Source organism: Cinclus cinclus, chromosome 36 (genome assembly GCF_963662255.1).
Source record: "Cinclus cinclus chromosome 36, bCinCin1.1, whole genome shotgun sequence".
In the NCBI taxonomy this organism is placed as follows: domain Eukaryota; kingdom Metazoa; phylum Chordata; class Aves; order Passeriformes; family Cinclidae; genus Cinclus; species Cinclus cinclus.
This window is the reverse complement of record NC_085081.1, coordinates 742,779-765,970: the sequence shown is the minus strand read 5'-3', so window position 1 is coordinate 765,970 and position 23,192 is coordinate 742,779. Positions and strand designations below refer to the sequence as shown.

Below are 23,192 nucleotides of genomic sequence, written 5' to 3'. Positions count from 1 at the left end.
TTGATCTTTGACCTCTGGCCGGCCCCCGCCCCCTTTCTCCTCCCAGCCAATAAAAACGCTCAGAGTCGTTTGGTTTTGAAGGATTTTTTTTGTTTGGGGGGGGGGGGGGGGGGGGTCCTGGGGTCACTCAGGGGTCACTTTGGAGGGTCCTGGGGTAATTTTGGGGTCATTTGAGGTAATTTTTTGGAGGTCCTGGGGTCATTTAGGGATCATTTTGAGGTTACCTGGGGTGGGGTGGGGGGGGGGAGGTCCTGGGGTCACTCTGGGGTGATTTTCAAGGATTTGGGGTCATTTGGCGGGAATTTTGGGGGAATTCCAGGAGGTTTCAGGGAATTTGGGGGGAATTTAAGAAAATTTGGGTATTTTCGGGGAAGGGGGTTGGGATTTGGGAAATTTTAGGGGGTTTAAAGAGGATTTGGGGGAAATTTGGGGCTTGGGAGGCTCAAAAATCCCAGCACAGGGAGGGACTTGGAGGGAAATTTGGGAATTTTGGTGTTTTTTGGGGAATTTCGGGTGGATTTGGGGTCACTTTGAGGAGTGACCATCGAGTTGCGGAGGCCTCGCAGCCGGAGCGGCTCCGCCGCGACCATAGAGAGGCAAAAGGAGGCGTGGCCAGAGCGGCTCCCGCCGTTGCCGTGGAAACGGCGGAAGCCGGAAGTGCCAACAACCGGAAGTGCCAATGGAGCGACCGAAGGGTAACGGGGAAGAGGGGGGGGGAATGCCCCAAAAATGCCCCAAAATGCCCCAAAATCACCCCAAAATCAGCCAAAATCAACCTCGGCACCCAAAAAATCGATTCCGGCGTCCCAAAATCATCTGAAATCGACGCCGGGAGTGCGAAAATGGCCTCGAATTCCCCCGAAATCGCCTCAAAAATCAGCCCCGAGACCCCCAAAATTCCCAAAAATTCCCTCAAAATTCGCCCCGAAATTCCCAAATTTCCCAAATTCTTCTCGGGATCCCTCAAATCCTCTGAAAATCACCGTGAAAAATTTCCAAATCTCCCCCAAATCCGTCCCCAAAGTCCCAAATTTCCCCCAAAATTACCGCCAAAATTCCCAAAAAATGCACTTAAACCCCAAAATTGCCACAAAAAACCCCAAAATCTCCAAAAAGTCCGCAAAAAAATTCCAAATTTCCCAAAAAAATCTCAGAATTCCCAAAAATCTCCTTTAGACTCCCTAAAATCCCCCAAAATCCTCCCAAAAAAATTCCGAATAAACCCAAAAATTTCCAAAGTCCTCAAAAAAATTGAAAAATTCCCCAGAATTAAAAAAAAAAACCCCGAATTTCCCGCGAATCCCACCAAAGTTCCCCAAAATAATCCCCAAATTCCCCCTGAAATTCCAAAAAAAATCAAAAGTCCTGAAGAATTTTTAAAAATCAAAAAAAATTCCTAAAATGATCCCAAGAAATTCCCAAAACATCCCGAAAAAAAAACCCCAAAAAAAATCCCCAAAATATCCAGAAAAACTAAAAAAAGAAATCCCAAAATATCCTGGAAAAAAAATCCCAAGAATTCCAAAATGTCACAAAAATTCTCCTAAAAATGACAAAATTCCCCCAAAACTCCCAAATTTCCTCCCAAAAAGTCCCAAAATAAATCAGAACACACGCAAAAAAAAATCCACTTTAAACCATGCAAAAAAAAAAAAAAAAAAAAAAAATCCAAAAATCCCAAATTTTTCCCAAAATTTTTCCCAAAATTTCCCCGAAATCCCAAATTTTGAAAAAGAAAATAAAAACAAAAAAAATCCCCAAAATAATCTTCAAAAATTTCCCCCAAAAAACGAAAAATAAAAAAAAAAATCCCCCAAATTCTCCAAATTTTTTGTAAAAATATTTTTTTAAAAAAAATCCCAAAAATCTTCAGGAAAAAAAAATTCCAAAAAAAATCCCTCAAAAATCCGGAAAAAATTCTGGAAAGAATCGGAAAATTTTTGTAAAAACTTAAATGAATTTTTTTTAAAAAACCTGAAAAAAGATGAAGACATTTTGAAAATAAATAAATCCGAAAAAAAAAAAAATCTGAAAAAACTCAGGGGAAAAAAATGTGGGAAAAAATTGGAAAAAAAATAAAAATAAAAATAAAAATCAGAAAAAAAAAATCGAAAATTGTTTGAAAAATTCAGGCAAAAAAATCCGAAAAAAAATCGGAAAAAAAATCAGGAAATAAAATTGGAAAAATAATAATAATAATAATAATAAAAAAATAAATTAAAAAAAATTAAAAAAAAAGGTAAAAAATCTTAAAAATTCAGGAACAAAAAAGGGAAAAATTCGGAAAAAATAAAAAAATCGGAAAAAAATTGGAAAAATTCAGGAAAGAAAAAAAGTCACAAACAATAAAAAAAAATCGGAAAAAATAAAAACAAAAAATTGGGGAAAAAATCCGGAAAAAAAAAAAAAGGAAAATTTTTTCCCAAATTCCCCCCAATTTTCTCCCATTTTTTTTCCAATTTTTTCCCAATTTCCCCCCAATTTTTTCCCAATTTTTTCCCCAATTTTCCCCCAATCCCCCAATTCCCAAATTCCCCCATTTTTCCCATTTTTTTTTCCCATTTTTTTCCCATTTTTCCCCATTTTTCCCCATTTTTCCCTTTTTTCCCCGTTTTTTCCCATTTTTTTCCTATTTTTTCCATTTTTTCCCATTTTTCCCCATTTTTCCCCATTTTCCCCCATTTTTTCCCATTTTTCCATTTTTCCCATTTTTCCCCATTTTCCCCCATTTTTTCCCATTTTTCCCCATTTTTTCCCTTTTTTTCCCCATTTAGCCCATTTTTTTTCCCTTTTTTTCCCATTTTTTCCCTTTTTTTCCCATTTTTTTCCCATTTTTTTTCCATTTTTTCCCTTTTTTCCCATTTTTTCCCCATTTTTTTCCCATTTTTCCCCATTTTTTTCCCAATTTTTTCCCCATTTTTTCCCATTTTTCCCCATTTTTTCCCATTTTTCCCCCATTTCCCCCATTTTTTTCCCATTTTTTCCCCATTTTTTCCCATTTTTCCCCATTTTTTCCCCCATTTTTCCCATTTTTCCCTTTTTTTTTCCCTTTTTTTCACATTTTTCCCATTTTTTCCCATTTTTTCCCCATTTTCCCCCATTTTTCCCTTTTTTTTCCATTTTTTTCCCATTTTTCCCATTTTTTCCCATTTTCCCCATTTTTTCCTATTTTTTTCCCCATTTTTTCCCATTTTTTCCCATTTTTTCCCCTTTTTTTCCCATTTTTTCCCCTTTTTTTCCCTTTTTTTCCCTTTTTTTCCCATTTTTTCCCCATTTTTTCCCATTCTTTCCCATTTTTTCCCCATTTTCCCCCATTTTTCCCTTTTTTTCCATTTTTTTCCCATTTTTTCCCATTTTTCCCATTTTTTCCCATTTTCCCCATTTTTTCCTATTTTTTTCCCCATTTTTTCCCATTTTTTCCCATTTTTTCCCCATTTTTTCCCATTTTTCCCCATTTTTTTTCCCATTTTTCCCTTTTTTTTCCCTTTTTTTCACATTTTTCCCATTTTTTCCCATTTTTTCCCCATTTTTTCCCATTTTTCCCCATTTTTTCCCCTTTTTTCCCTTTTTTTCCCTTTTTTTCCCATTTTTTCCCATTCTTTCCCATTTTTTCCCCATTTTTCCCCATTTTTTTCCATTTTTTCCCATTTTTTCCCCATTTTTCCCCATTTTTTCCCATTTTTTCCCATTTTTCCCATTTTTTCCCATTTTTTTCCATTTTTTCCACATTTTTTCCCCATTTTTTCCCATTCTTTCCCATTTTTTCCCCATTTTTCCCCATTTTTTCCCATTTTTTTCCCATTCTTTCCCATTTTTTCCCATTTTTTCCCCATTTTCCCCCATTTTTTCCACATTTTTTCCCCATTTTTTCCCCATTTTCCCCCATTTTTTCCCATTTTTTCCCCATTTTTTCCACATTTTTTCCCCATTTTTTCCCATTCTTTCCCATTTTTTCCCATTCTTTCCCATTTTTTTCCCATTCTTTCCCATTTTTTCCCATTTTTTCCCCATTTTCCCCCATTTTTTCCACATTTTTCCCCATTTTTTCCCCATTCTTCCCCATTTTTCCCCATTTTTCCCATTTTTTCCCCATTTTTTCCGCATTTTTCCCCATTTTTTCCCCATTTTTTCCCATTTTTCCCCATTTTTCCCCATTTTTCCCCATTTTTCCTCATTCTTTCCCATTTTTCCCCATTTTTTCCCCATTTTTTCCCATTTTTCCCCATTTTTCCCCATTTTTCCCCATTTTTTCCCATTTTTCCCATTTTTCCCCATTTTTTCCCATTTTTCCCCATTTTTTCCCTTTTTTTTCCCATTTTTCCCCATTTTTCCCATTTTTTCCCATTTTTCCCCATTTTTTCCCATTTTTCCCCATTTTTTCCCTTTTTTTTCCCATTTTTCCCCATTTTTCCCATTTTTTCCCATTTTTCCCCATTTTCCCCCATTTTTCCCGAAATTTTTCCCCATTTTCCCCATTTTTTCCCATTTTTCCCCATTTTCCCCATTTCCCCCATTTTCCCCATTTTTGTTCCCAGTTTCCCCAGTTCCGTGTCGCTGTTTCTGGGGCTCTCTCGAGGCCGCTCCCCGCGGTCGCCTCCGGAGCTCGGCAGCGGGAAAACTGCGCAGGGCGGCGGCGGTGAGAGGGGAACGGGGATTTGGGGCAAAAAACGGGGATTTGGGGCAAAAAACGGAGATTTGGGGCAAAAAACGGGGATTTGGGGGAAAAAACGGGGATTTGGGGGAAAAAACGGGGATTTGGGGGAAAAAACGGGGATTTGGGGCAAAAAACGAGGATTTGGGGGAAAAAACGGGGATTTGGGGCAAAAAACGAGGATTTGGGGCAAAAAACGGGGATTTGGGGCAAAAAACGGGGATTTGGGGGAAAAAACGGGGATTTGGGGGAAAAAACGGGGATTTGGGGCAAAAAATGGGGATTTGGGGGAAAAAACGGGGATTTGGGGCAAAAAACGGGGATTTGGGGGGAAAAACGGGGATTTGGGGGAAAAAACGGGGATTTGGGGGAAAAACGGGGATTTGGGGGAAAAAACGGGGATTTGGGGCAAAAAACGGGGATTTGGGGGGAAAAACGGGGATTTGGGGGAAAAAACGGGGATTTGGGGGAAAAAACGGGGATTTGGGGCAAAAAACGGGGATTTGGGGGAAAAAACGGGGATTTGGGGGAAAAAACGGGGATTTGGGGCAAAAAACGGGGATTTGGGGGAGAAAACGGGGATTTGGGGGAAAAACGGGGATTTGGGGCAAAAAATGGGGATTTGGGGGAAAAAACGGGGATTTGGGGGAAAAAATGGGGATTTGGGGCAAAAAACGGGGATTTGGGGGAAAAAACGGGGATTTGGGGCAAAAAACGGGGATTTGGGGGAGAAAACGGGGATTTGGGGCCAAAAAACGGGGATTTGGGGGAAAAAACGGGGATTTGGGGCAAAAAACGGGGATTTGGGGGAAAAACGAGGATTTGGGGGAAAAAACGGGGATTTGGGGCAAAAAACGGGGATTTGGGGGAAAAAAACGGGGATTTGGGGGAAAAAACGGGGATTTGGGGCAAAAAACGGGGATTTGGGGCAAAAAACGGGGATTTGGGGGAAAAAACGGGGATTTGGGGCAAAAAACGGGGATTTGGGGGAAAAACGGGGATTTGGGGCCAAAAACGGGGATTTGGGGCAAAAAACGGGGATTTGGGGCAAAAAACGGGGATTTGGGGGAAAAAACGGGGATTTGGGGGAAAAAAATGGGGATTTGGGGGAAAAAACGGGCATTTGGGGGAAAAAACGAGGATTTGGGGGCAAAAACGGGGATTTGGGGGAAAAACGGGGATTTGGGGGAAAAAACGGGGATTTGGGGCAAAAAACGGGGATTTGGGGGCAAAACGGGGATTTGGGGGAAAAAACGGGGATTTGGGGGAAAAAACGAGGATTTGGGGCAAAAAACGGGGATTTGGGGCAAAAAACGGGGATTTGGGGGCAAAAACGGGGATTTGGGGGAAAAACGGGGATTTGGGGGAAAAAACGGGGATTTGGGGCAAAAAACGGGGATTTGGGGGAAAAAACGGGGATTTGGGGCAAAAAAACGGGGATTTGGGGCAAAAAACGGGGATTTGGGGGAAAAAAACGGGGATTTGGGGGAAAAAACGGGGATTTGGGGGAAAAAAACGGGGATTTGGGGCAAAAAACGGAGATTTGGGGCAAAAAACGGGGATTTGGGGGAAAAAACGGGGATTTGGGGCAAAAAACGGGGATTTGGGGCAAAAAATGGGGATTTGGGGCAAAAAACGGGGATTTGGGGGAAAAAACGGGGATTTGGGGCAAAAAACGGGGATTTGGGGGAAAAAACGGGGATTTGGGGCAAAAAACGGGGATTTGGGGCAAAAAACGGGGATTTGGGGGAAAAACGGGGATTTGGGGCAAAAAATGGGGATTTGGGGGAAAAAACGGGCATTTGGGGGAAAAAACGAGGATTTGGGGGGAAAAAACGGGGATTTGGGGGAAAAACGAGGATTTGGGGGAAAAAACGGGGATTTGGGGGAAAAAAACGGGGATTTGGGGGAAAAAACGGGGATTTGGGGCAAAAAAACGGGGATTTGGGGGAAAAACGAGGATTTGGGGGAAAAAACGGGGATTTGGGGGAAAAAACGGGGATTTGGGGCAAAAAACGGGGATTTGGGGGAAAAACGGGGATTTGGGGCAAAAAACGGGGATTTGGGGCAAAAAACGGGGATTTGGGGGCAAAAACGGGGATTTGGGGGAAAAACGGGGATTTGGGGGAAAAAACGGGGATTTGGGGCAAAAAACGGGGATTTGGGGGAAAAAACGGGGATTTGGGGCAAAAAAACGGGGATTTGGGGGAAAAAACGAGGATTTGGGGCAAAAAACGGGGATTTGGGGCAAAAAACGGGGATTTGGGGGCAAAAACGGGGATTTGGGGGAAAAACGGGGATTTGGGGGAAAAAACGGGGATTTGGGGCAAAAAACGGGGATTTGGGGGAAAAAACGGGGATTTGGGGCAAAAAAACGGGGATTTGGGGCAAAAAACGGGGATTTGGGGGAAAAAAACGGGGATTTGGGGGAAAAAACGGGGATTTGGGGGAAAAAAACGGGGATTTGGGGCAAAAAACGGAGATTTGGGGGAAAAAACGGGGATTTGGGGCAAAAAACGGGGATTTGGGGCAAAAAATGGGGATTTGGGGCAAAAAACGGGGATTTGGGGGAAAAAAACGGGGATTTGGGGGAAAGGGGGCATTTGGGGCATTTGGGGATCTTGGGACTTTTGAGGGATTTGGGGCATTTGGGGCTTTTGGGGCTTTTGAGGGATTTGGGGCATTTGGGGCTTTTGGGGCTTTTGGCGGATTTGGGGGCATTTGGGGGATTTGGGGCTTTTGGGGCATTTGGGGCTCTTGGGGCATTTGGGGCATTTGGGGCTCTTGGGGCTTTTGGGGCTTTTTGGGCTTTGGGGCATTTGGGACTTTTGGTGCATTTGGGGCTTTGGGGGCATTTGGGGCATTTGGGGGATTTGGGGCTTTTGGGGCATTTGGGGCATTTGGGGGATTTGGGGCTCTTGGGGCTTTTGAGACTTTTAGGGGATTTGGGGCATTTGGGACTTTTGGGGCTTTTGGGGGATTTGGGGCTTTTGGGGGATTTGGGGCATTTGGGACTCTTGGTGCATTTGGGGCATTTGGGGCTTTGGGGCTTTTGGGGCATTTGGGGCAAAGGGGGCATTTGGGACTTTTTGGGGATTTGGGGCATTTGGGGCTTTTGGGGCATTTGAGGCTTTTGGGGCTTTTGGGGGATTTGGGACTTTTGGGGGATTTGGGGCTTTGGGGGCATTTGGGGCATTTGGGGCTTTTGGGGGATTTGGGGGATTTGGGACTTTTGGGGGATTTGGGGCTCTTGGGGCTTTTGGGGCTTTTGGGGCTTTTGGGGCTTTTGGAGCGTTTGGGACTTTTGGGACTTTTGGGGGATTTGGGACTCTTGGTGCATTTGGGGCTTTTGGGGCTTTTGGGTCATTTGGGGGATTTGGGGCATTTGGGACTTTTGGGACTCTTGGTGCATTTGGGGGATTTGGGGGATTTGGGACTTTTTGGGGATTTGGGGCTTTGGGGCTTTTGGTGCATTTGGGGGATTTGGGGGATTCGATGGGGGCAGTTTTGGGGATTTTTTAGGGATTTTTTTGGGCTTTTTGGGGGATTTTTTGGGGATTTTTGGGGGATTTTTGGGGGGATTTTTTGGGGATTTTTGGGATTTTTTGGGATTTTTTGGGGATTTTTGGGGGATTTTTGGGGGATTCTTGGGTTTCTTTGGGGGATATTTTAGGGATTTTTATTGTTTTTGGGAGGGCATTTTTTTGGTTTTTGGGGGGGGGATTTTTTTGGGATTTTTAGGGGGATTTTTTGGGGATTTTTGGGGATTTTTGGGGGGATTTTTTGGGGATTTTTGGGGATTTTTAGGGGGATTTTTTAGGGATTATTTTTGGGATTTTTGGGGGATTTTTTTGTGGGATTTTTTGGATTTTTTGGGGATTTTTCACGGATTTTTTTGGGGGTTTTTGGGGATTATTAGGGGGCATTTTTTGGGATTTTTGTGGATTTTTTTGGGGATTTTGGGGGGATTCTTGGATTTCTTTTGTGGATTTTTTGGGAATTTTTGGGGGGTTGTTTGGGGGATTTTTTTTTGGGGGGGGGGGGTTCAGAGATTTTTTGGGGGATTTTTAGGATTTTTTGGGGGGATTTTTTGGGGAGGATTTTTTTCAGGAATTTTTGACTTGTTAGGAAATTTTCTGGGGGGATTTTTGGGGGATTTTGAGGGATTTTTGGGGCATTTTTTTGAGGGACTTTTAGGGACTTTTTGGGGATTTTTTGGGGGGAATTTTCGGGGATGTTTTGGGGGATTTTTGTTTGTTTGTTTCCCTGTTTCTTTCGAGTTCTTTTTATTTTTAATTTCTGGGAATTTTGAGGAATTCTTTTTGGGAATTTTTGGCCGACAAATTCCTCAAATTTCCCTTTGATTCCTGACTGAAAACTCAAAATATTCACTTCCAAAAAATTGAAATTTTTTTTTCCCCAATTCCCAGGAATTTTTTTTCCCCTTCTTTTGTGACTTTTTTTTTTTTTTTCTCTTTTTTTTTCTCCCCAAAATAAAAATGTCGGAATTTTGGGAATTCTGCCCCTCCCCCCCCCTCAGAGGGTGCTGCTCCCTCAGGGATTCCCGGAGAGCGTCAGCCCCGACTACGTCCAGTACCAGTGCTGGGACAGCCTGCAGGTACTGGTTTGTACTGGTTTGTACTGGGAGAGACTGGTTTGTACTGGGAGGGACTGGTTTGTACTGGGAGGGACTGGTTTGTACTGGTTTGTACTGGTTTGTACTGGTGATACTGGTTTGAACTGGGATAGGGCTGGTACCAGTGCTGGGACAGCCTGCAGGTACTGGTTTGTACTGGTTTGTACTGGGAGAGACTGGTTTGTACTGGTGTTAATGGTTTGTACTTGTTTGTACTGGTCTGTACTTGTTTGTACTGGTTTGTACTGGTTTGTACTGGTGATACTGGTTTGAACTGGGATAGGGCTGGTACCAGTGCTGGGACAGCCTGCAGGTACTGGTTTGTACTGGTTTGTACTGGTTTGTACTGGGAGAGACTGGTTTGTACTGGTGTTAATGGTTTGTACTTGTTTGTACTGGTCTGTACTTGTTTGTACTGGTTTGTACTTGTTTGTACTGGTTTGTACTGGTTTGTACTGGGACAGGGCCGGTACCAGTGCTGGGACAGCCTGCAGGTACTGGTTTGTACTGGTTTGTACTGGTTTGTACTGGGAGGGACTGGTTTGTACTGGTTTGTACTGGTTTGTACTGGGAGGGACTGGTTTGTACTTGTTTGTACTGGTCTGTACTTGTTTGTACTGGTTTGTACTTGTTTGTACTGGTTTGTACTGGTTTGTACTGGGACAGGGCCGGTACCAGTGCTGGGACAGCCTGCAGGTACTGCTTTGTACTGGTTTGTACTGGTTTGTACTGGTTTGTACTGGTTTGTACTGGGAGAGACTGGTTTGTACTGGGACAGGGCCGGTACCAGTGCTGGGACAGCCTGCAGGTACTGGTTTGTACTGGTTTGTACTGGTTTGTACTGGGAGGGACTGGGAGGGATTAGTTTGTACTGGTTTGTACTGAGAGGGTTTCGTTTGTACTGGTTTGTACTGGGAGGGGATTGGGAAGGGTCTGGGAGTGGTCTATACTGGTGCGTACTGGTTTGTACTGGTCTGTACCAGTGTGTAGTAGTCCGTACTGGTCCGTACTAGTTTATACCGGTCCATACCAGTGCGCACTGGTCCATACTGGTCCGTACTGGTGCCAGGCTCTCTGTTCCACCATGGCCGGTTCTCTCTCCACCCGCTCCGTGCTCGAGGCCGTCGGGGTTGGGGACGGCGCCGCCAACGTCACCGGAGCCGCCCTCACCTGGATCCTGCGCGGTGAGACCAAAATTCCCGGAATTCCTGACCCCAATTCCCAGAATTCCTGACCCCAATTCCTGTTCCAAATTCCCAGAATTCCTGACCCCAATTCCCAGAATTCCTGTTCCCCATTCCCAGAATTCCTGTTCCCCATTCCCTGAATTCCTGACCCCATTCCCAGAATTCCTGAGCCCAATTCCCAGAATTCCTGATCCCAGTTCCCAGAATTCCTCACCCCAATTCCCAAGAATTCCTGTTCCCCATTCCCTGAATTCCTGACCCCATTCCCAGAATTCCTGAGCCCAATTCCCAGAATTCCTGATCCCAGTTCCCAGAATTCCTCACCCCAATTCCCAGAATTCCTGTTCCAAATTCCCAGAATTCCTGACCCCAATTCCCAGAATTCCTGACCCCAATTCCCAGAATTCCTGATCCAAATTCCCAGAATTCCTGTTCCCAACTCCCAGAATTCCATCCTTAATTCCCAGAATTCCTGACCCCAATTCCCAGAATTCCATCCTTAATTCCCAGAATTCCTGTTCCCCATTCCCAGAATTCTTGTTCCCCATTCCCAGAATTCCTGTGTCCAATTCCCAGAATTCCTGACCCCAATTCCCAGAATTCCTGATCCAAATTCCCAGAATTCCATCCCAAATTCCCATTTTTTTTTTCCCCTCAGATGGCATCGGGATCATCACCAGGATTCTCTTTGTGTGGCTGCAGGGGTGAGACTGGGATGGACTGGGAATAAACTGGGATGGACTGGGATGAACTGGGAATAAAGTGCGAGGGACTGGGAATAGACTGGGATAGACTGGGAGGGACTGGGATGAACTGGGATTGACTGGGAAGGACTGGGACTGGGAATAAACTGGGATGGAACTGGGGTGAACTGGAATGGGACTGGGACAAACTGGGAGCACTGGGATACCTCTGCTGGTCCACATTGTTCTGGACCAGTCTGTACTGGTTTATCTTGGTCCATACTGATTTATACTGGTTCATACTGGTCCATACTGGTCCGTGCTGGTTTATACCAGTTCATACTGTTTTATATTGGTTTGTACTGGTCCATACTGGTTTACACTGGCCCATACTGGTTTATACTGGTCTGTACTGGTCCATACGGGTGTATACTGGTCCATACTGACCCATACCAGTCTGTACTGGTTCATACTGGTTTATACTGGTCCATACTGGTTTCCCTCCCTCAGGAGCCACCTGGACTGCGAGGCCAAGCAATGGCGGTGAGGCCCCGCCCCCCCTTTACCATATATGGTCGTTCACTACTAAACCCCACCCCTTTGCCATATATGGCCAGGCCACGCCCATAGCTCCATATAAAGACAGGCCCCGCCCCCTTCAGGTTCGTGGCGGATCTGCTCAATGACGTCGCCCTGGTGCTGGAAATCCTCGCTCCTCATTGGCTGAGCCTTGGCCCCACCCTCCTGGTCATGGCAGCAGTGGCCAGGGTGGGACTGGGATGGACTGGGACGGACTGGGGTGGACTGGGAGGGACTGGGGTGGACTGGGAGGGACTGGGAGTGGATTGGCGGGGATTGAGAGGGAACTGGGATGGACTGGGAGGGGATTAGGAGGGACTGGGAGCAACTGGGAGGGAACTGGGATGGACTGATTTGTACTGGGAGGGGACTGGGAGCAACTGGGAGGGAGTGGGAGCAGACTGGGAGTGAAGTGAGACGGACTGGTTTATACTGGGATGGACTAGGAGCAAATGGGAAGGACTGGGAATTAACTGGGTGGGACTGGGAGGGGTCTGTGATGAACTGGGAGGAGAATGGGGAGGCACTGGTTTATACTGGGAGGCTCCGGGGAGACAGTGTAGAGGCTTAAACTGGTTTCTACAAGTTATTCCATTTATATTGGTTTAAACTGGTCCATAGTGGTTCATACTGGTTTGTACTGGTCCCAGTGCGTGGTGGGCGTGGCCGGCAGCGCCACCCGTGCAGCCCTGGCCGTGCACCAGGCCCGGAGGGACAACGTGGCCGACGTGGCCGCCAAGGACAGCAGCCAGGTGAGACTGGGAGCACTGGTTTGTACTGGGAAGAAGTGGGAGGGTTCATACTGATTTATACTGGTCCATACTGGGAGGTAATGGAGCTACCTTTCCAAGATGGCTGCCAAGTGATATAATCCGAAATGGCCACCAAGGACAGCAGCCAGGTGGGGACTGGGAGCACTGGTTTGTACTGGGAGGGTCCATACTGGTTTATATTGGTCCATACCAGTCCATACTGGTTTATACTGGGAGGTAAGGGAGCTATTCTTCCAAAAAGGCCTCCAAGTGCGCTATCCAAGATGGCCATCAAGTTATCCAGAATGGCCACCGAATTATCCAAAATGGCCGCCAAGTGAGTTATCCAAGATGGCTGCCAAATGATGTCATCCAATATGGCCACCACATGATGTAATGCAAGATGGCGGCCAAGTGAGTCATCCAAAATGGCTGCCAAGGCCAGCAGCCAGGTGGGGACTGGGAGCACTGGTTTGTACTGGGACTGTCCATACTGGTTTATACTGGTCCATACCAGTCCATACTGGTTTATACTGGGAGGTAAGGGAGCTATTCTTCCAAAATGGCCACCAACTTATGTAACCTAAGATGGCCGCCAAGTGCGTTACCCAAGATGGCTGCCAAGGACAGTAGGCAAGTGGGGACTGGGAGCACTGGTTTGTACTGGGAGGGGATGGGGAGGGCTCATACTGGTTAATACTGGTCTATACTGGTCCATACTAATTTATTCTGGTTTGTATTGGTGTATACCAGTCCATACCAGTCCGTACTGGTTCATATGAATTTGTACTGGTCCACACTGGTTTATACCAGTGCATAATGATCCATAGTGACCCGCACTGCTTTATACTGGTCCATACTGGTTTGTACTGCTTCATACTAGTCCATACTGGTCTATACCGGTTCATACTGCTCCATACTGGTTTATAGGGGTTCATACAGGTTTATACCAGTCTGTATTAGTCCATACTGGTCTGTACCAGTTTACACTGGTCCATACTGGTTTATACTGGTTTATAGTGGTCCAGACTGGTCCATACTGGTTTATAGTGATCCATACTGGTCCATACAGGTTTATACTGGTCCATATTGGTTTATATTGGTCCATACTGGTCTGTACTGATCCATACTGGTTTACATTGGTCTATACTGGTCCATACTGGTTTATACTGATCCATACCAGTCCATACTGGTTTATACTGATCCATACTGGTCCATACAGGTTTATACTGGTCCATATTGGTTTATATTGGTCCATACTGATCCATACTGGTTTACATTGGTTTATACTGGTCCATACTGATCCATACTGGTTTTTACTGATCCATACCAGTCCATACTGGTTTATACTGGTTTATGCTGGGCAGGAGACACTGGTGAACGGCGCCGGGCTGTTGCTGTCGCTGCTGCTCCTCCCCCTGCTGGATGGGCGGCCATGGTGAGGGGCGTGGCCTAAAGGGGTGGGGCCTAAAAAAGGTGCAGTTGGGGGAGGAGCTTAAAGGGGTGGGGTTTGACCAAAGGGGGAAGGGTCTAAAGGGGGGGCGGGGTTTAAATGGGGTAAAAGGGGAGGGGCTTAAATGAGGTGGGGTTGGTGGGAGGGGCTTAAAGGGGCGTGGCTTGTCAAAACTGGGTGTGTTCCATCCTCACATGGGCGTGGTGCAGGTGAGGTGGGTGTGGATTATTTGAAACGGGGTGTGGCTAATCCAGACCTAGGCCTGGTTTATCTGGAACTGGGCGTGTCCCAGTCTCACCTGGTCACACCTGGGTATTGTCTAGGTGAGGTGGGTGTGGCCTAGCCAGAACTGGGCGTGTCTTATCAGAACTGGGCGTGGCTAATATTGAAGTGGGCATGGTTTATCCAGACCTGCGCGTGTCCCATCCTCACCTGGCCACGCCCCTCACCTGTCCAGCCTCACCTGGCTCACCCTGGGCCTGCTCCTGGCTGCTCACCTGGCCTCCAACCTGGCTGCCCTGGGCTCCCTGACCCTCACCTGCCTGAACCGGCCCCGCCTCCGCCTCGCCATTGGCTGGGCCCTGAGAGGGGGAGGGGCCAAGGGGGAGAGGGGCGTGGCTTGGGAAGGAAGGGGCGGGGTCAAGATGGAGCTGCCCCGCCCCCAGCAGGTTAATCCCAGGGAACCGCTGCTGCCAGGTGAGGGCACCTGGGGTGGGGGAGGGGGGAACACCGGGACACACCTGGAGGGGATTTTGGGAGCACCTGGGAGAATTCTGGGGGGATTTGGGGTCACCTGAGGGAGCTTGGAGGGGATTTGGGGTCACCTGGGAGGGATTTGGGGTCACCTGGGCTCACCTGAAAGGATTTTGGGTCACCTGGGGAGGATTTGGGGACATTTTGGGGTCACCTGGGAGGGATTTGGGGTCACCTGAAGACACCTGTGGGTAATTTTGGGATCAACTTGAGACACCTGGGGAGGATTTCAGGGAATTTGGGGGGGATTTGGGATCACCTGAGGAGGATTTGGGGTCACCTGCATTCACCTGGTAAGATTTTGGGGGATTTGGGGTCACCTGGGGAGGATTCCAGGGAATTTGGGGAGATTTGGGGCCACCTGGGAGGGATTTGGGGTCACCTGGGCACACCTGAGTGGAATGTTAGGATCACCTGGAGAGGATTTGGGGTCACCTGGGGAGGATTTGGGGTCACCTGAGGACACCTGGGAGGATTTGGGGTCACGTGGGCACACCTGGATGACATCACTGCCCCTCCCCCCAGGATTCGGATCCCGGCTCCGGCTCCACCTGGGGGCACCCCTGGAGCACCTGGTGAGCAGGTGAGGGGGAAACTTCCTGGATTTTGGGGAAAAAATTGGGAATTCTGGGGAGGAGTTTGAGGATTTGGGGATTTTTGAGATTTTTGGGGGGAATTTTTGGAAATTTTTGGGGGATTTTTGGGAGATTTTTTTGGGTTTTTTGGGAATTTTTTGGGGGATTTCTGGGATTTTTTGGGGGGAATTTTTGGGGAATTTTTGGGGATTTTTTGGGGATTTTTGGGAATATTTCGGAATTCTTTCAGGATTTTTTTTTTGTATTTTTTATTATTTTTTTGGGAGTTTTTTGGAGGCTTTTTTAGGACTTATTTTGGGAATTTTTGGGGGATTTTTTTTGGATTTTTCAAAGAAATTTGAGGCATTTTGGGGGGAAAAAAATTGGAGGAATTAGAGAAATTTGGGGATTTCAGGGAATTTTTGTGGGTTTTGGGGGAAAAATTTAGGGGGAATTTGGGAAAAATTTGGGAACATTTTAGAAGAATTGGTAAATTTTGGGAAAACTTGGGAGCAAATGGGGAATTTTGGGAAAAAAATTTGAGGAAATTTGGGAAAATGTTGAAAGAATTTTTGGGATTTTTTTGGTGAATTTTTTGGGATTTTTTTAGGATTTTTATGGGAAATTTCTGGGGATTTTGATGGAATTTTTTGTTAATTTTGGTGCATTTTTTCTAACCAAAATGTTGAGATTTTTAAAATAAATTTGAGGCATTTTGGGGAAGAAATTCAGAAAAATTTGGAAATTTCAGGAAATTCTGGAATTTGGGAGAAATTTGGGAGAATTTTAGAGACATTTGGGGAATTTGGGGAAATTTAGCGGTGAATTGGGAATTTTGGAAGAATTTTTTTAATTTTTGGGGGAGTTTGGGAGAAGGTGAGGAATTTTGGGGAATTTTTGTGGGTTTTGAGATTTTTTTCAGGAAATTCTGTGAAAATTTGGGAGAAATTTGTGAAAATTTATATAAATTTGGGAATCTTGGGGAATTTTTGGGACATAGGGGAGCAAATGGGGAATTTTGGGAGAATATTGTGAATTTTGGAGGAAATTTGGGGGAATTTTAAAGGATTTTTTGGGAATTTTTTAGGATTTTTGGGGGGAGAATTTTCAGGGGATTTTGATGGATTTTTTTTTTATTTTGGTGCATTTTTTTTTACCAAAATTTTGAGATTTAAAAAAAAAAAAATAGAGGCATTTTGGGGAAGAAATTCAGAAAAATTTGGGAATTTCACGAAGTTTTGGTATTTGGGAGAAATTTGGGAAAATTTTAGAGAAAATTGGGGAATTCCAGGGAATTTTTTTGGGTTTTGAGATTTTTTTTTTTTCCCCCAGGAAATTTTGTGAAAATTTAAATACACCCGGGAATTTTGGGGAATTATGGGAATGAAGAATTTTGGAAGAATATTGTGAATTTCGGGGGGAATTTGGGAGAATTTCAGTGAAATTTGGGGGAAATTTTGTTAATTTTGTTAATTTTACCAATTTGGGGATTTTTTTTTCCCCCGTTTTTCCAGCGAGGCAGAATTCCAGAAGGCTCTGGAATGTGGGAGCCCCGATTACATCATCGTGCTCCGCCCCTCCCAAGGTGGGTCCCCAAAATCTGGGAAAAATTCCCAAAATTCCCCAAATTTTGGGTGTTTTTCCCTTTAAAAAAATTCCCAAATTTCCGCAATTTTCCCTCCGATTTTTGCCATTTTTTCCCCGTTTCGGCCCAAATTTTTGGTTGGGAATTTCAGAAATTTTTGGGATCCGAGAAATTTCGGATATTTTGGATCCATTTTCCCAAATTTCTTGATCACATATCAGATTTTTGGGGTGAATTTGGAATGTTTTTTTTTCCCTTTAAAATTCCCAAATTTCCGCCATTTTCCCTCTGGTTTTTGCCATTTTTCCACTTTTCCCCCCAAATTTTGGGGGGAATTTCAGGAATTTTTGGGATCCTTGTATTTCGGGAATTTTGGATCCGTTTTCCCAAATTTCACACCCCCAGGGCGGATTTTTGGGTGAAATTTGGTTCTTTTTACCTTAAAAATTCCCAAATTTCCGCCATTTTTCCCGCTGATTTTCGCCATTTCTCCACGTTTTCCCCCAAATTTTTTGAGGAATTTTAGGAATTTTTGGGATCCTGGCCTTTCAGCAATTTTTGGATCCATTTTCCCAAATTTCACAATCACAAGATGGATTTTGGGGTGAATTTGGAGAGGTTTTTTTTCCCCCTAAAATTCCTAAATTTCCGCCATTTTCCCTCCGATTTTCGCCATTTTTTCCCCGTTTCGGCCCAAATTTTTGGTTGGGAATTTCAGGAATTTTTGGGATCCGAGAAATTTCGGGTATTTTGGATCCATTTTCCCAAATTTCACACCCCCAGGGTGGATTTTTTGGGTGAATTTTGTTTCTTTTTCCCTTTAAAAAAATCCCAAATTTCCGCCATTTTCCCTCCGATTTTCGCCATTTTTTCCCCGTTTCGGCCCAAATTTTTGGTTGGCAATTTCAGGAATTTTTGGGATCCGAGAAATTTCGGGTATTTTGGATCCGTTTTCCCAAATTTCACACCCCCAGGGTGGATTTTTTGGGTGAATTTTGTTTCTTTTTCCCTTTAAAAATCCCAAATTTCCGCCATTTTCCCTCCGATTTTCGCCATTTTTTCTCCGTTTCGGCCCAAATTTTTGGTTGGGAATTTCAGGAATTTTTGGGATCTGAGAAATTTCGGGTATTTTGGATCCATTTTCCCAAATTTCACACCCCCAGGGTGGATTTTTTGGGTGAATTTTGTTCCTTTTTCCCTTTAAAAAAAATCCCAAATTTCCGCCATTTTCCCTCCGATTTTCGCCATTTTTTCCCCGTTTCGGGCCCAAATTTTTGGTTGGGAATTTCAGGAATTTTTGGGATCCGAGAAATTTCGGGTATTTTGGATCCGTTTTCCCAAATTTCACACCCCCAGGGTGGATTTTTTGGGTGAATTTTGTTTCTTTTTCCCTTTAAAAATCCCAAATTTCCACCATTTTCCCTCCGATTTTCGCCATTTTTTCCCCGTTTCGGCCCAAATTTTTGGTTGGGAATTTCAGGAATTTTTGGGATCCAAGAAATTTCGGGTATTTTGGATCCATTTTCCCAAATTTCACACCCCCAGGGTGGATTTTTTGGGTGAATTTTGTTCCTTTTTCCCTTTAAAAAATCCCAAATTTCCGCCATTTTCCCTCCGATTTTCGCCATTTTTTCCCCGTTTCGGCCCAAATTTTTGGTTGGGAATTTCAGGAATTTTTGGGATCCGAGAAATTTCGGGTATTTTGGATCCATTTTCCCAAATTTCACACCCCCAGGGTGGATTTTTTGGGTGAATTTTGTTTCTTTTTCCCTTTAAAAAAATCCCAAATTTCCGCCATTTTCCCTCCGATTTTCGCCATTTTTTCCCCGTTTCGGCCCAAATTTTTGGTTGGGAATTTCAGGAATTTTTGGGATCCGAGAAATTTCGGGTATTTTGGATCCATTTTCCCAAATTTCACACCCCCAGGGTGGATTTTTTGGGTGAATTTTGTTTCTTTTTCCCTTTAAAAAAATCCCAAATTTCCGCCATTTTCCCTCCGATTTTCGCCATTTTTTCCCCGTTTCGGCCCAAATTTTTGGTCGGGAATTTCAGGAATTTTTGGGATCCGAGAAATTTTGGGTATTTTGGATCCGTTTTCCCAAATTTCACACCCCCAGGGTGGATTTTTTGGGTGAATTTTGTTTCTTTTTCCCTTTAAAAATCCCAAATTTCCGCCATTTTCCCTCCGATTTTCGCCATTTTTTTCCCCGTTTCGGCCCAAATTTTTGGTTGGGAATTTCAGGAATTTTTGGGATCCGAGAAATTTCGGGTATTTTGGATCCATTTTCCCAAATTTCACACCCCCAGGGTGGATTTTTTGGGTGAATTTTGTTCCTTTTTCCCTTTAAAAAAAATCCCAAATTTCCGCCATTTTCCCTCCGATTTTCGCCATTTTTTCCCCGTTTCGGCCCAGGCCCAAATTTTTGGTTGGCAATTTCAGGAATTTTTGGGATCCGAGAAATTTCGGGTATTTTGGATCCGTTTTCCCAAATTTCACACCCCCAGGGTGGATTTTTTGGGTGAATTTTGTTTCTTTTTCCCTTTAAAAATCCCAAATTTCCACCATTTTCCCTCCGATTTTCGCCATTTTTTCCCCGTTTCGGCCCAAATTTTTGGTTGGGAATTTCAGGAATTTTTGGGATCCAAGAAATTTCGGGTATTTTGGATCCATTTTCCCAAATTTCACACCCCCAGGGTGGATTTTTTGGGTGAATTTTGTTCCTTTTTCCCTTTAAAAATCCCAAATTTCCGCCATTTTCCCTCCGATTTTCGCCATTTTTTCCCCGTTTCGGCCCAGGCCCAAATTTTTGGTTGGGAATTTCAGGAATTTTTGGGATCCGAGAAATTTCGGGTATTTTGGATCCATTTTCCCAAATTTCACACCCCCAGGGTGGATTTTTTGGGTGAATTTTGTTTCTTTTTCCCTTTAAAAAATCCCAAATTTCCGCCATTTTCCCTCCGATTTTCGCCATTTTTTCCCCGTTTCGGCCCAAATTTTTGGTCGGGAATTTCAGGAATTTTTGGGATCCGAGAAATTTCGGGTATTTTGGATCCATTTTCCCAAATTTCACACCCCCAGGGTGGATTTTTTGGGTGAATTTTGTTTCTTTTTCCCTTTAAAAAATTCCCAAATTTCCGCCATTTTCCCTCCGATTTTCGCCATTTTTTCCCCGTTTCGGCCCAAATTTTTGGTTGGGAATTTCAGGAATTTTTGGGATCCGAGAAATTTCGGGTATTTTGGATCCATTTTCCCAAATTTCACACCCCCAGGGTGGATTTTTTGGGTGAATTTTGTTTCTTTTTCCCTTTAAAAATCCCAAATTTCCGCCATTTCTCCTCCGATTTTCGCCCATTTTTTTTTTTTTTTTTTTTTTTTTGGTGGAATTTTTGGGATTCTGGAATTTTGTTTTTCTTCTCCCCACCACCCCCCAGGCTGGGTGGGGGTTGGGCTGCGCCGAGGAGCCCCCCCCGAATCTCAGATTTTGGGCTGTGCCCAGGCCCTGCTGCTGGAGGAGCTGCTGGGAGAGGATTTGGGGTCCGGGACCCACCTGGGGCAGCTCCTGGGACCCCTCCAGAGACGCCTGCGGAGCTGCCGTGAGAATTCCGGGAATTTTGGGAAAGTTTGGGAATTTTTAGGGAATTTTTTGGGGGAATTTCAGGGATTTTTGGGGGATTTTTGGGGGGGTTTAAATAGGATTTTTGGGAATTTCTGGGGATTTGGGGATGATTTTGGCTTTTTGGGATTTATGAGAGGATTTTAGGGAATTCTGGGGATTTTTCTTTTTTTGCATTTGGGGGAATTTTTTGGGAATTTTGGCAATTTTTTGGTGATTTTTGTGATTTTTTTTAGGGATTTAAATGGGATTTTGGGGAATTCCAGGGGATTTTTGGATGATTTTGGTGTTGTAGGATTTATGAGAGGATTTTAGGGAATTCTGAGGATTTTTTTTGCATTTGGAGGAATTTTTTGGGACTTTTGGGGCTTTTTTGGGGATTTTTGCAATTTTTGGGGGGATTTCAATGGCATTTTTGGGAATTCCGGGGGATTTTTGGATGATTTTGGGGTTCTGGGATTTATCATAAGATTTTAGGGAATTCTGGGGATTTTTTTTGCATTTTGGGGAATTTTTTGGGAATTTTGGCGATTTTCTGGGAGATTTTTGTTATTTTTTGGGGGGATTTAAATGGGATTTTTGGGGATGATTTTGGGGCTCTGGGATTTATGAGAGGATTTGAGGGAATTTTGGGAATTTTTCATAATTTTGGGGGAATTTGGGGGAATTTTTGAAATTTTTTTTGTAATCTTGGGTATTTTCTGAGAATTTTTGAGGAAACTTTTGGAGATTTTAATGGGATTTTTGGGAATTTGGGGCGATTAGGGAGGCTCTGGGATTTATGGTAAGATTTTGGGAATTTTGGGATTTTTTTTGTAATTTTTGGGGAATTTCTGAGGAATTTTGAGCGGGATTTGGGGAAATTTGGGGATTCTGGGAGGATTTTTTGGAATTTTGGGGGAATTTTTTTTGAGTTTTGGGGGTTTTTTGGGAATTTTTTTGAGATTTTTTGAGACTTTTTGGGATTTAATTGGGATTTCTGGCAATTTGGGGGGATTTTGGGGCTTCTGGGATTTAATCAATGATTCTGAGAATTTTGGGGGAATTCTTTGGGAATCTATGAGGGGGTTAAATGGGATTTTTGGGTTTTAAATGGGATTTTTTTTTTTAACTTTTCAGGGATTTTTGGGGATTTTGGGCGAGCTCGGGAAGGAATTTGGGGCTTTGAGGAATTTTTTGGATTTTTTTTTAAATTTTTTTTTTTGGTCAATTTTAGGGGTATTTTGGTGGATTTAAATGGGATTTTTGGAAAATTTTTTTCAGGAGATTTGGGGATTTCTGGGGTGTTTTGACTGGATTTGAGGAATTTTTGGGGAATTTTATGGGAATTTTTGGGGGAATTATTTGGGGACTTTTTGGAAATTTTGAGGGGATATTTGGGAATTTTGGGGCGGTCCTTCAGAAACGTTTTAGGTGGAAGTTTTGGGAATCTTTGAACACTTAGAGGGAATTTTCATGGATTTTGGAGGGAATTGGGGGAATTTTCATACAATTTCAGGGATTTGGACAGAATTTAGTGGGAATATTCTGAAATTTCGAAGGCAGGTGGATTTGGGGGGAATTTGGGAATTTTGGGGACTTTGGGGGGGGATGTTGGAGCTGAGTTTTATCCCTCCCTTCGCACCCCTCCAGCGCCAGGCGCGGTTCCCTGGGGGGTCCTGGCCGAGACCTCGAGGCTCTTCCGGGACCTTGGCCCCGCCCTCCTGCGAGGTTGGTGTCGCCTCTGTCGCGACAGAGACCCAAAAATCACTATTAAAACCCCATTTCCGGCACCACTTCCGGGTTTCACTTCCGGTTTCCGGATTTACACTTCCGGTGTTTTTACTTCCACTGACACTTCCGGTTGCACTTCCGGGTGGTGAACTGGGGGCAATTTCGGTGGATTTGGGAATTATGAGAGGAATTTCCGGTGAATTTGGGGGGATCTGGGGGGATTTTGTTGAATTTGGGGTGAAATTTTTGGGAGAATTTTGTGGAATTCAGGAGGGGTTTTTGGTGTGATTTGGGTGGAATTGGGGGAGTTCGGTTAAATTTTGGGGTTTGGGGTGAATTTTTTGCTGGAGTTCGGGGGAATTTTGGGGAATTTTAGGGGATTTGGCAGAATCTAGAGGCGCTTTGGTAGGATTTGGGGACATTTGAATTCATTTTGTGGCAAATTTGAAGGTTTTGGGTTAAAATTTTAGGAATTCAGGCGGGACTTTGGGATGGAATTCTGGCAGAACGTGAGGAGAAAAAGAAAAAAAAAGACAAAATTTTGGCTGAAATTTGCGGGACTTTCGGTGGAATTTTGTACATTTCTGGAGGGAATGGGGGCAGACTTGGGGTGGAATGGTCACAGATTTTGTGCAACTTGTGAGGAATTTCCTTGGATTCGGGGGCATTTGGGGAACTTTGGCTGGTTTTCGAGGGGAGAGAAGCTGAAAAATGCACTTCCGGTGCCACTTCCGGTGCCACTTCCGGTGCCACTTCCGGGTGTGCCGCTAAGCGCGATGGCGCCCCCTGCAGGGCTGGAGGCCGCCGGATGGGACACACGGCGCCCCCTGCTGGCCGCGGACGAATGGCGCATGGAGTGGGCGGAGCCAGAGCGAGGCCACGCCCCCTGAGAGAGGCCACGCCCCATTTGGGGGATAAAAAGCGGAATTGCTGGAAAAATAAAATTCTGGAATTTTGCTGGAATTCTGATGTTTTTTTGGGGAAAATTTGGGGTGGTTTGGGTAGATTTTG

The 23,192-nt window shown here is 44.4% G+C and overlaps 1 protein-coding gene across 5 annotated transcripts; it reads left to right on the top strand.

Moving 5' to 3' along the window:
- Positions 1 to 656: 656 nt before the first annotated feature.
- Positions 657 to 23,132, top strand: RUSF1 (RUS family member 1). 5 transcript variants are annotated; one of them, XM_062512401.1, is made up of 15 exons: positions 657 to 695; positions 4,536 to 4,636; positions 9,192 to 9,269; positions 10,357 to 10,471; positions 11,133 to 11,178; positions 11,668 to 11,700; positions 11,820 to 11,925; positions 12,387 to 12,488; positions 13,856 to 13,926; positions 14,399 to 14,637; positions 15,220 to 15,277; positions 16,784 to 16,854; positions 20,287 to 20,448; positions 22,101 to 22,178; positions 22,974 to 23,132. In XM_062512401.1, the coding sequence occupies exons 1-15, from the start codon at positions 680 to 682 to the stop codon at positions 23,069 to 23,071; spliced, it is 1,374 nt and encodes a 457-aa protein (XP_062368385.1). In that variant the 5' UTR covers positions 657 to 679; the 3' UTR covers positions 23,072 to 23,132. The 5 variants fall into 5 exon arrangements, with proteins under 5 accessions (XP_062368385.1, XP_062368386.1, XP_062368384.1 ...); XM_062512402.1 differs by lacking the exon at positions 22,101 to 22,178; XM_062512400.1 differs by lacking the exon at positions 22,974 to 23,132 and having other exon boundaries at positions 22,101 to 22,371.
- Positions 23,133 to 23,192: the final 60 nt, after the last annotated feature.